The 13,094-nt window shown below is 39.0% G+C and overlaps 1 protein-coding gene across 2 annotated transcripts; it reads left to right on the forward strand.

Annotated features, from left to right (window-relative positions):
- Positions 1-160: 160 nt before the first annotated feature.
- LOC130257994 (dipeptidase 2-like) lies at positions 161-11,751 on the forward strand. 2 transcript variants are annotated; one of them, XM_056501003.1, is made up of 11 exons: positions 161-370; positions 1,996-2,278; positions 3,074-3,200; positions 3,684-3,813; positions 4,133-4,274; positions 4,711-4,780; positions 5,283-5,459; positions 5,948-6,035; positions 6,605-6,680; positions 8,302-8,437; positions 9,708-11,751. In XM_056501003.1, exons 2-11 carry the CDS (start codon positions 2,145-2,147, stop codon positions 9,891-9,893), a joined length of 1,266 nt encoding a protein of 421 aa, XP_056356978.1. In that variant the 5' UTR covers positions 161-370; positions 1,996-2,144; the 3' UTR covers positions 9,894-11,751. The 2 variants fall into 2 exon arrangements, with proteins under 2 accessions (XP_056356978.1, XP_056356979.1); XM_056501004.1 differs by lacking the exons at positions 161-370; positions 1,996-2,278 and having other exon boundaries at positions 3,096-3,200; positions 3,710-3,813.
- Positions 11,752-13,094: the final 1,343 nt, after the last annotated feature.

Here is a 13,094-nt window from a genome sequence, read left to right on the forward strand (position 1 = left end):
AGAGGCACCTCTTTCTGAACAGTACAGGGATTTTAACACATCATCTGCTAGTGAACAGAGGCATTGTGGACTGCACAGCCAGGCTGCCACGAGAGGGAGGAAATGCTGGGTTTTCAGCAAGGCACAGCAAAAGCCTTGTGGGGCTCCCACGGGGGTGTAGCTGAGCTGGAAGCTCACACACAGACCTTACATCTCAGAAAGTGGCAACTTCCAAATGCCTGCTGTGTGTGCAGCCTGTGACACGAGCTAAAGAGACAGAGGAGGTTTCTTGGCTGCTGCTGTGATGCCAAGCAGATCCAGTGCCAAGCTCTAGCTGTGTATCCAACACAGCGGAATGTGGATTTCGACTCGGCTGCATTATCTGAAGCAGGTAACTGCTCCAAGGAGCCTCTAGATAAACAAAAGTAAAGCTAGAAATCTTATTTCAGCTTCCACTTCTCAACTTAGCTCAGTCAGCATGGTAAAAAGCTGTGTGGGTTTTGTACTTTAAATGTTGTTTAAATAGGGATGTTAATATGCCACGTTCTTAATTTAGTGTAGTGCTTGTGATACTCCTTCAATTTTCAAGTACTGATCTCTGAATGATGATTTAATTATGAGTCTTTTTTACACCTAAATAGTTTCAATGACAAATGAGTCTTACTGTTAATATTTTGCATGAAACTGAGAGGATATTTCGATATAGCAAATCTATAGAAAATTCTTGTAGCTACAAAGAATTGTGTTTTTGTACACATACACAGAAAAGAGTTCTGTTAATGTATAGATAAAAAGAATTTATTTTAGCAGTCAAACCACTGGAAGAACACCTAGTTCCTGCTGAAAAATATTACTGAAAATTGCTGTTGAATTCAGGAAAAAAATTGTAAATATTTGGACCAAAATCTGCAGTGTGTATAGCAATTTTTCTAGCCTCAGAATAGTTTTATTGTGTGAACAAGGTTTGCTACTTTCTCATTAAGCAGTTTGAACTGACACATTATATGAATTTCTATATGTATATGAGACCAGAGCAGACAATAAGCTCTAAAATCTTAGTTTCTCCTTTAGAGTTCTATTGTCAGGATCTTGAAGAGTTCTAGAGATTCAAGCTGCAGATCTGCCCTGTATTTTGGCTGGAGAAATTTACAACCAAAACACGCCTACAGAAACTAATTTGCCTTTGTGATACTAACTTGTCAGAATTCTTCTGCTCGAGCAGTTTTTTGACCTTTTCTTTTTAACATTTAGTATGCTGAGCTGCCACAAACAAATTTAACATTTTCTAGATAAGAGATACAAAGATTTTTCGCCCTGTGGTAACAAAGTGTGCATTTGTGGTAAAAGGGTAAGTCTGTATTTGTGCTTTAACATTTGGGGGAAATCTGTATGGTTGCCATAGAACAGAAAAGAAACAACTCTGCTCACTAATATTTCTGTTCTGTGGAAGTGCTGTGCCACTAAAATTTTTGGGTCCCACAATAATTGTATATTTCTGATGCATATTTATGGAAGAAAAAGTTCTGTTCTAAGACTGTACTGCTATTGGAGGAAGGATTTTGAGGATGGTTGTGTTTCTAGCAATCACTGTTCCTTTCATCCCATCTGATGTTCTGTGTGTTTTAAGAAGACAGTTTACTCAGAAGCAGCTCACTTCTCAACTTTGTCAGAAAACAGTTTCAGTGTTCATGTCAGTGGAGGTTTCCCACAGAAAGAGAGCAAGCAAGTTAACCTAATGAAAAAGCTATCATCTCCTGCTGCTTTGGAAGCTGTTTTTGGGAGGTGTGAGCCCAGGGTGCAGCAGGCTCAGCCCACCAGCTCTGTCTGAGCAGTTGGTTCTCTTCAGCACTGAGCTGGTGGCAGCAGCAGAGTTTAAGGAGAGGTCATATGTACAAGAGCACAACAGCCAGAGGCCCTAAAATCTTTGGGAGAATGTAGTAGTTTCAGAGTTTCCAATGCTATCTTCCCTTCTGTTTACTATTATTTCTTTGTTTTTTTTTTTCTTTCGTCCTCCAGAATTCACACCACCCTTATCAGAAGGAGGGGCATTCTACTCTGTCTGCACTGTTAAGCCTACAGCCTCTGCAGAATGGATATTCTGCTGTTTCATTGTCATCACTGAACAATTGTGGTATCCCTGTGCTCTAGCACTTTTTCCACTGAAAATGGAAATGAAGAGAAATATGGCAAAGCTGTTGTGGCTACTGCTGTTCTTTTCTGCTATTGTGCCACTCAACTGTGAGAAATCAATGAGAGAAAGAGCTCTTGAGCTGATGGAAGATGCACGTTTGATCGATGGGTATATAAAATATGTTCAATTAACTCTCTTTGTGAGTCCTGCCAAGTGAGGAGGAAATGCTGAAGTGTGTGTAGATTAACAGAGACATGGGCTGCTACGAGCACATAGCACTGAGCTACAGTTGCAGTGATACATTGGGAAGGAATTTTGGTTCAGAGGGTACTTAAAGTAAGATTGTGTTAATCTAAACACTGAGGTGATTTTCTGATTAGGTGTCATGGTTTAACCCCAGCTGGCAACTGAGCCCCACACAGCCCTGGCTCACTTGTCCTCTGGTGGGATGAGGGAGAGGATCAGAAAAGTGAGAAAACTTGTGAGTTGAGACAAAGACAGCCTAATATAGAAAGCAAAAGGCACGCATAAACAAGGCAAAACAAAGAACTAGTTCAGTATTCCCATGACTAAGGTGTTCAGCCATCCTCAGGAAGCAGGGCTCCATCACACACAACATTTTCTGAGAAAGATAAACATTGTGATTCTGAATGTCCCCTGCCTTCCTTCTCCTCCCCAGCTTCATATGCTGAGCATGACCCCATTGGTCTGGAATATCCCTTTGGCCAGCTGGGATCAGCTGTCTCAGCTGTGTCCACTCCCAGCTTACTGTACACCCTCAACCTGCTGGCTGGTGGGGTGGGTGAGAAGCAGAAAAGGCAGAAAAGAAGAGAGACTTTCATTGCTGCAAGGATTATTGGCAATTAATGGTCTAAGGGACTGCAAACAGTGGAAGAAATTACACTTAGGTTAGAAAGGGAACAACTTATTTCTATGATAAGCTGTATTTGTTTTCCATTCTAGCCACAATGACTTTGCACTGCAGCTGAGAATACTTTACCAAAATAGACTCAGCAGAGTCAACTTAAGAGAACTCAACAAGACCCACACAAACCTGGTGAAACTTCAGGCTGGTTATGTGGGAGCTCAGGTATGTACTGCTGTGGTGGTGAGGCTCAGACCATATTTCTACATTTGCTTCCTTCCCAACCACAGAAATACTCCTAGCCCTGATTTTGGTCCTTTATGTTGAAAAATTTAAAAAAAATAATAAAACTGAAAAGCCACAGACCCTCTTTAATGAGAGCTGTGTTTCAAAAGTTTGGGTTTTATAATTCAGATACTCTTTGTCAAAACAGCAGCATTTGTTTTGTGATATATAAATTAAGGAAGATTATATTTGCTTTCCTGCATGTACTGTGGATTAGCTGAGTGTATCAGGAGGCCTTTATCATGTTTGGAGTGGGTGCTCTTGCCTTGCATCATAACTCTTTCTTTGGGGAAAAAGCTAGAGTGGCAACTCCCTTGTAAACTGCAGGAAGTTATTTTGGTCTGTGCTCCAGACCTACAAGCAAACAGAAGTTTCCAAGTTAAAACACAAGCTACCTGGTTTACTTGTCGATGTCTCTTTCAGTTTTGGTCAGTGTATGTTCTTTGCAGCGCTCAGAACAAGGATGCTGTGCGCCTGACCCTAGAGCAGATTGATGTTGTCAAGAGGATGTGTAACAGCTATGAGGAGCTGGAACTTGTGACAACTTCCCAAGGTGATGGTCCTCATTGTAAAAGAATTGTTAAAAATGTGATTGCAGGAGGTATGTGCAGAGAGATCCAAGCAGGCAAGCTATCCTGCTTTAAAGAGTAACTTCAATATTTCCTCTGAACCACAGCTGCTGACTGTGCACAGCCCTGGTCCACTGCAGTCATGAGAAAACTTTCCATATAAACATGTACTCTGTAAGCTCCAATTCTAGGAAAATGTCTTTATTATTGCTTGCAATTTACACAAACAATTGCTGCTCAGTAGTGCTGGTTTCTTACCTGTCATGGAATTACTTTGGAATTATCTCCCTTTATATTTTCCAGGTATCTCTGACAGTAGAAGGATTGCATGTTTGATTGGAATAGAAGGTGGCCACTCCATTGACAGCAGCTTGGCAGCTCTGAGGATGTACTATGACTTGGGTGTTCGTTACATGACTTTAACACACTCCTGCAACACTCCTTGGTAACTATTGTGCATGTTTTTGTGTGACTGCCTAATGCAAAGGAGGGCAGCTGCATGGTAAAACTGTGGATTCAACACAAGCTTATCCTGTGAAAGACTTTGAAGCAAGTCAAGATGATAGGTTTTGGAGGTACAGCAAATGCCATTTGTATAGTGGGAGATCCATTATATAGTGCTTATTATGATCATAATTCGGACACTTGACAGTCTGCTTGTCTTAAGCTCCTTCACAAACATCAACATTAGTGAACCTGAAAGCAATTATGAATATAAAAAGCACTGCCTGAACAAGATACCATTATGTAGCTCATTATCCTCACATTTGGCTATGTGACATTGTAATAATTTTTCTTTTGTGTAGTGTAAGTTTTCAACTGCTGATACTGTATTCTCCAGAATAATATGATGTTTCTCCTCCCTCACTCCCCTTTTTAAGGTCTGAATCATCATCTAAAGGAATACACAACTTTTATCCCAGTGTAACTGGTCTGACTGCATTTGGCCAAGTAAGGATCTCTTTCAAATGCTAATCTGGGCAATCTGTCATGCAACTAACCACTTCTGGCCTTATCTTTTCAAAAGCAAATTGTCATTAAAAATTAATTACTGGAAGTTCTTGATAGTTGATAGATGATCAGGATTTATTCAAGCCAAATTCTCTATGATGTTTCTTAGGGTAAAATAAGTGTTGGATTTAATTACAATCGTTTTAATACAGATTAGATGTATGAATTCTTATGTGCAAGCAGTAAGATGTGAATAACACTCCAAATGACTGTTTTTAGATTGACTAAGTTTTCTAAGTTTTGAGCATGTGGTGGCATGCTGGCTAATTTTGAGTGAATAAATCACAAATGAATTAATAAGTACACAGAAACCAATACAGGCACAGCATGTTTATGACTAGCTGGCAGCTGCAGAATTAATCTATCTGTTTACATACACCAGCTAAATGGCTTCCTTTCAGGAAACTTAATACTGACACTGCTGTCTGTACATGTGTTGTAGGAAGTGGTAAAGGAGATGAATCGCCTGGGTATGCTGATAGATTTATCTCACACCTCATACTCCACAGTAAAAGCTGCACTCAATATCTCAAAAGCACCAGTAATTTTCAGCCACTCCTCGGCGTTTTCTGTTTGCAATCACTCTAGAAATGTTCCTGATGATATCCTCCAGGAACTGGTGAGTGATATGGTTCTTGGGTTTGTTTTTGGATGGAGGAATTTGTTGGTTTTGCTTCTTGGGGATTTTGTTTTTTTGTTTTAATGGCAATGTTTGTGTGGGCTGCAGCATTCAAGTCATGATGTTTACTTTCCACCTCCTCATCCCTGGATTTGATTTAGAAGCAGATCCTTGAGCTTACAATTTCTTCTGAGACATTTTCTTTGGGTTGTGTTTAGCTTTTGACTAAAAAAATGAAGTGTTTGCAAATACTTTGAAATTCTAGTTGAGTTTGTTTGATGTAGTCACTGCACTTTGGCTGATTCAGTCTACATGAGTAAAATGAGACAAGGGAAAAGGGCACGGAGCCAAAGCCTAGTCTTGCCATCTGAACTTTGACTAAGTGTTGCTGTTCCCACTGATGGGTGAGCAAAGATTCTACTTAAGATGCTCATGAAGTTTGCAGGGCATGAGAGTTCACTCATCACCTGTCTCTTTATGTCTTTCAGAAAAAGAACAAGGGAATTATCATGGTGACTTTCAATGCAGATGTACTGGCCTGTGGCAGAAAAGTTGTTAATATTTCTACCCTTGCAGGTTTGATGTTAATATACTGTAGTTTTTCTGGGTTCTACAAATTTATGTAAATTATATTAATATCTTGGTGCATGCATCATTTTCAAGGTCATGTAAATTACACTGCTTGTTTATTCCATCCACACCTTAGCCCAGCTCTAGGTACTTTTTGAGCTAACACTCATTAAACGATAACAAGATGTACATGATGTGTGTGTAGCTGGAGGACACAACACTCACAAACAGAGCCAACAGCCAAAGTAGTTGTTGAACTCTGGAAAACACCTTAAGCCTATGTAATTAGGAGTGGGAAACATAGGTATGCAGTGGATAATGGAAAATGCTATTGGTATAATTGGGCTGCCTTTAGGAATGAATGTGTTGATGTCTCTTTCCTTGTTTGTATTTCATCAGTGTAGTGTTATTTTGAAGGTTGATGCCTGTTGGGGTGTCTTTTGACTTTTTTTAAAAAGGATTTGTTCAAGAACCCACGATTAAGGAGACCTGTTACTTAGTGCCAATATGTGTGAACTGTAACATTTATTTTTTCCTAGATGCTTAGATGTTCTTTTCTTGATATTTTCTTTCAGATCATTTTGACCATATAAAGGAAATTGCAGGCTCAGAATCAATAGGAATTGGTGGTGACTATGATGGAGTGGAACGGTTGGTAAAGTTGTACATTGACATCTGCTCCCTAAATTATGTGGGTTTTGATTCATTTAAGGGAAAAAAAAGAAGGCATACTAAAAACACTGGTATCAGATTATCTTCTAATGAGCACTAAACCAAGTTTTATGAAAGAAGAGCACAATGATTTCTTTTTAGAACTGCATGAAGCAGTACTACAAATGTAGAAATGGATCCTCATGCCCTGTGAACTCTGAAGCTGCGTGTTCTAGGTGGTGGTTTGTGCATACAAAACCAGTGAGAGAGGTTGTTTTTTCCAAAAGCCACAGAGGAATGACAGAAAAGCTGCCTCAACCTTTATGTGGTAAATGGTTCAGTCTGGAGAGATGCTGCAAAACCCTTTCCTCCACCATCCTTGGGGAAAGCCCAAAGAGTTTGGGTGCTGTGAAACCACTCCTGGCTTTGGGGCTGGGAAGTGTTTGAGGCAAGCAGAGCCTGGTGAGCAGCCTGCCACAAAACCTCTCCTCACTCCTGGACTACTGCAGTTACAGCACAGGAAATAAATGCAGAATGGGTGGCATTTGCTGCTGTAACCCTAAACATTTTTTTTCTTTTTATCTTTCTCTTAAAGCATTATCTCCTTTTCCTTTTTTCTTTTTCTCCTGGAGTCAGGTTTGCTTGGGAATGAAAGTCAGAGTCAGGCTCTCACCTGTAAAGTACAAACACAAACCCATTGTATCAGCTCCCATGGTATCATAGCTCTGAAACTGTAATGCTCAAAATAAAAATACAGTTTGCAACAGAAGGACACATTTTATCACATGCATTTTCTCAAAGACCATCAGTTAAATTGGTGGTGGAGTCCTAATTCCTGCCAGTAATGCCACAGATTTTTTGAGGTATGGTGATAAGCGTATCTCAAATAACAAAAATATTAGTTATCTCAAAACAATGTCAAAGTCTCATGGAAATAAAATTAAAAACAGCTGTTGAATGCAGGTTTTGCAGCTTTTTATTTAAAAACTCTTTTCATTCTGAAAATAATTAGCACAAGTCATAGATCAGTTTTGCTTTTTATAATTTCTTTAGTAGAGGGTTCTGAATAGGTTTCTTTCCACTGCCTAAAAAATTGGCTTAATTCAAACCAATATTATTATTCTAATTGTTTTTGGGGTTTTTTTTAAAGTACTTTGGAAACAACAGATTTCACAAAATTGCCTGCAACTCCAGAGCTCATAATATGTTTTTAGGTTTCCTTTTGTTCTCAGTTACACGAGTGGATTGCCCCAAATTCATCTGTGATGCAGCTGTTTCCTCTTACTCTAAAGGCCAGATGGAAAGTGTGGATTAACATACACATGGATTTCTGGTTATTTTCCCCTTTTTTGTTCTAATCTCCTCCCATGCTGTTGTTTTGCCTCTATAGAAGTGCATCTTAATTCCAGTTGTGCTCTGTTTATTGGGTCCTATGTGAAGGAAAAGCCTTTTGGTGTGTCCCAGTTCTGTTTCTGTTTGTCAGCTGAATTCTCAGAGGAAGAATTGGGTCCAAAGTGAGCTCACTTCAAAAGTCAATATGTGCAAAACACTAATTAAAAACCTTTTCCTCCAATTTGTCAGTGATGTGTGCTGAATGTTCTCATGTGACTCTTGCCAACAGCTTTCCCAAGGGACTGGAAGATGTCTCTAAATACCCTTCTTTGATAGAGGAACTTCTTAGAAGAGGATGGAATGAAACTGAACTGAAAGGAGTCTTAAGGGAGAACTTTCTCCGTGTCTTCAGGGAAGTAGAAAAGGTAAGATTAAAATCCAAACTGAATCTTGATTCTTATTAAGAGGGAAAGAGGAACTGTTGGTGTTTTGTTGTTTATTTTTTGGGTGGGTTTTTTCTTTGTTTTTCTTTCATTTAATGTGTTTTGTTTAGGAGGGTTTTTTTTTTTGTTGTTGTTCAATGAGAGAGATATGAGGGAATGTAAGCACCTAATTCAGTAAATCCAAATGCTGGGAAAGAAACCAAGATGGCAAGAGAGTGTTAGCAGCATAAAGGAAAATGAGAGAGAGCAGACAAAGCTCTTTGGAAGTTTTTCTCTCTGCAGTAATCTGATAAACACACATCAATGACTTCCAAATGGAATCACTTCATGGTTTGGAGAAGCTGCGGATGTACCAGCATCACAGTCTGGCTGTGTTCGCTGGGGCAGGAAGGAATGTTGACTCCTGCAAATCAATTTAATTCTTGTCATGGGATTGGGCTGCTGTTCAAAAGGCTTCTGCCATGGCCAGATCACTAACAAGCCATAAACATAACAAGTAGATCACAACGAGCTTTAAGTGTAAATGGTAGAAGTTAATCCAGAAGGATGAGGGAGGAGAGGAGGGAAGGAGACTGGATAAGACTAGGGCCCCCTCAGTGGTAACTTTTACAAATGCCTCTGCTGAAACTTCCAGACTGCTTGTCTCCTACTGCTTCATTTACAGGGATAGGTAAGCAGATACTACACACAAAGCCTTATAGGCAACAGATATTTCACAGTGACCTTTCTTTGACTCAACTTTTTTGGGCATGTTGGATGAACAGAAACCAGGGAAATTTGTGCTATTCCAGTTAAGCTGCCAAAATATCTACATAATACTGACTTCATTGTGTGGCAGACTGACATTATGAAGAGGCTCAAATGCATCACACCTAACCAATCTGTGGGATTTAGTAATTTTTTTTCCATTCTAAATCAGAAATGTTGAAGCTCTGGCTTGAGACTGTGAGCTCACTTCAGGAAAGAAAGCTCATGAGTTTCTTGCCCCATATGTGGAGAGAGCCAAGACAAAGAACAGTCAGTCCTGTGGCTCTTCCCTGTAAAGTCTCTGTGCTGAATTCTGGGAAGTGTTTCATAGGAATGCAAACAGCAGAATAATGATGTTGACTTCCTCGCATTCAGATGTGGTTTTGCTATACAGTTTGAGTTGGGCAACTTGAAATGGCATTAAAAAAAAAAAAAAAAAAGCTGCATAAAGCTTTTTGCTGTTGTGCCAGTCTGGCTTTCAGGACAACCTTTTGAATTTTTGTAGGTGCGGAACACTTTTGGAGTAATGGACGTAGGTGAAAGTGAAATTCTGGAGGAAGTACAAAATTCCTGTCGCCTAGACCTACGTAAGCCTCAGCTTCAGCCATCCAGGTCCTTTGGATTTCCTTCTGTGGCACAACCTTTTAGTCTGACACTTATAGCACATTTAATGCTGCATTACATATCATAAGATCTATGGAGTCTAAAAAGAGATTTATGGAGTACTCTGCAAAGAAACTGCTCATCTTTCTGTGATTTGTTAATGGAAAACTATAATAAATTTTAAACATAATTTCTGTAAATTCATCTGCATATTTGAAAATCATGTAAATTATAAATGATGTAGCAAAAGAATTTAGAATTTAAGTGATAAATTCTGTATCATCTCGGCTAGGCCAGGATCAACATTGTTAATGGAAAATATTCACATTTGAAGAATAAATTCTGTAATATTTGACACATGGTTTTGGTACCCATATTGTGGAATAAATACTAGAGTACAGAACCAGCAGTTCCACACAGGAACTAGAGATTATGATTAAAACATCTGTGCCAAGAAGTTTTCAAATATTACTTCTTGTTAAATCATACAACTTCCATTAGTAGTTGATGGCTTAGTCAGAGAAGACAATCCCCTGCCATATGGAGTAGGGTGCTTTTTTGGTTTCCTTGGGTTTTTTTTTTTTTTTTTTTAAGATGACAAGATGAGTATTCCAGTTTGAACTGCATGCCTAAGTAACTTTAGAGACCCATTCTGCAGTACTAAACTCTTATTTTTAAACCCTGACCAGGACAGTGGGCAACTGGTCAGTTACTGTAGGGTGGAGGTAGAACCATGGTCAGTGGATTCATAGATATGAGATTAGACAGAGATCTTTTTATCATAAATCTGCTGTTTTGGCCTTTGGAATACACTTTGAAATGCACAAGGTATGTGAGGTTAGAAGCTCCTGTTGCAGAGAAGAGCATATATTGAGATAGGCCTGTTCTTCATAGGCTCAAAACTGACATTTTAGTCAAATATTCTGAGATTCATTATTAAATTATAAGAAGGCAGCACCACATCTTTGTATGGCCAGTTCCCAGTGCTTGCTGGTAAATGCTTTCCCATGATACTTGCTGTTAATTGTGATTTTATGATACGAATTTTTATTTATGATATGACATCTACAGAATTTAGCCTTAGTGTAGAATAAAAGCCCTGTAATTGATCTAAGGAAAGCATTTGTAAACACACAAAGTATTTAACAACCGAAAGAGAAGGCTGAGCATGAATAGGATGGAAAAACAGCATATTAGCTTTTTCTAGAGGAATTTGAGACTGTTCCTATCACCCATTTCTGCACTCCGTGTACAAGTAGGGCTTCTGGAAGGACCCTGTTCTTTTATAGCTTCAAAATTAAGCTTCATTAATTCTTTTGATAAGATGGTCTCCTTGATAAATATATTCTAATTATACTCCAGTATGTTACCAAATTCTTTACAAATCATGTGGAACCATGTTGCACACAAGCCAATTTTTAAAGAATAATTTCTCAATAAATACTGATCCTGGATATGTATGTAGAAAAAGGGATTACTGATTCAGAAGTTTGGCCTCCCAGACATTGCTTGACGGTCATCAGAACATGTTTTATTGGTAAAATGATCAAATCAATAGGGCAAATGTCTAATTCCCATTAGCACTTCTTCTAATAGGTTCATAAGCCATTGGAAAGCTGCCATCTTTTCTCATAACTGGTACTCTGATATTTGTTTCATTACACAAAATATAACATGCTTCTTCATTCCTTCCAGCTGTTTTCTTTATACTCTGTTGTCATTTACTGCCTGCTAATTTTTACTTTTTTTACCTTCCCATATTACAGCATGGACTAAAAATACATATTCATTTCCTTAAAGATACATAAAATACTTTTATATGACTTGCCTTATCTACAACATATTGCACTTGTTTGTTGACTGCTTGTGCAATGAGTAATTTGTAACCTTGTGGCAAAACACAGACATGAAATTTCAATAAAATATTGTTTAAAATTGTGCAACAATACTGGTGTAGTCTCACAAAACAGTGTAGATGTTCAGAGGCGATGAGACCCTGAAAGAACCATGGACCCCTGTAGGAGGCCAGAGTACCAGGAGTTGATATCATATCTGGGTCAATAACAGAGGGAAGGGATGCCCCTTCCATGGCAGGCAGGAGAAACTCAAGTAGGTTTAATCCTGGATGTAGGCAGTCAGCCTCATTAAATCCAGATACTGCTAAACCCCTCCAAGGCCATGGGAAGGGGTCAGTCACTGCAGTGGGTCCATGAGGACAGTGTTACCTGCAGCAAATCCCTGCTCAAGCTGTCAAGGCATGGGGAACAAGGCATAGGGGAGCCAGGCAGGCTGCCTGCACCAGGGTTAGGACACCCTCTGCCTCACAGCACTGCTCACAGATGTGTCCTGACCTAGAAGTCTCTTTTCCATTACCAGTTAGAATGTTTATTCAGAATGCTTCAAATAAGCTGCTTGTGTCAAACAAAATCAGAAGGCAAAATCAACAGATGTCTTGTGTACTGATTATTCATGTTATCTAGCTTCTTTAATAGATGCAGCTAATTTATTTTTCTTAAATGATCAAAACCACACAACTTGAAACATGGTAGAAAGGCATTTTATTAGAAATCAATTTCAAAATCTTGTAAGATACAGCTGTGACTGCTCTCAGAAAAGCTAGTGACCCTTCACTCTGGTGAAGGTGACTCAGGTCTCCAGCCCTGACAGCAACTTGTAGTACTCACAACTCTGTATTTGTAACAACCCAAGCATAAAATGATTGTACTCTGTTTTCTGCCTCCCAATGGGAGGATGATTCATGCTGCAGCTGAATGCCTCTGCCCTGCCCCAATTAATGACAACCATTTGCATTGGTAATTCGGATGCATTCAAGTTTACTGACAGATTCCATTATGGCTGCTGGTATCAGTGAAGTACCAGATATAATTGAGAAACAAACTTTGTAATAACCTTTGTTGGCTGCCAAATGAAACAATGCAAGTCATGACTTACCTCTTCTAAATAATGAGTTGTGCTAACATGAATTCTGAAATATTTATTATTTTTTCTGTAAATATCAAGATATATGTACTATGGAGCACCTTAGGCTGATTTTCAGAAGACCCAAAGTTGAAGGCATCTTAAACAATCAAAGGCTCATGCTTTTACACATCTGATATGAACAGCCAAGAACTACAGGCATAATATTGATGCAGACTATTGATTTGGTTCTAAAAGGCTGGTGCCAGGGCCCTTCCCCCAGTACTATCCTTTTCCTGACTAATGGACTGTAGCATCCACAGAAATAAAAAACTTCTGATTCTGAATAAAAAAGTTCTGATTTGTCTCA

The sequence above is a fragment of the Oenanthe melanoleuca genome, chromosome 11 (genome assembly GCF_029582105.1).
Source record: "Oenanthe melanoleuca isolate GR-GAL-2019-014 chromosome 11, OMel1.0, whole genome shotgun sequence".
Classification (NCBI taxonomy): Eukaryota; Metazoa; Chordata; class Aves; order Passeriformes; family Muscicapidae; genus Oenanthe; species Oenanthe melanoleuca.

Excerpts from the sequence above, each read along its gene's own strand:
- LOC130257994 (XM_056501003.1), top strand. The coding sequence starts at position 2,145 with ATGGAAATGAAGAGAAATATGGCAAAGCTGTTGTGGCTACTGCTGTTC. Across the intron at positions 4,275-4,710 it reads CACTCCTGCAACACTCCTTG|GTCTGAATCATCATCTAAAG; the intron begins GTAACTATTGTG and ends CCCCTTTTTAAG. Across the intron at positions 5,460-5,947 it reads ATGATATCCTCCAGGAACTG|AAAAAGAACAAGGGAATTAT; the intron begins GTGAGTGATATG and ends TATGTCTTTCAG.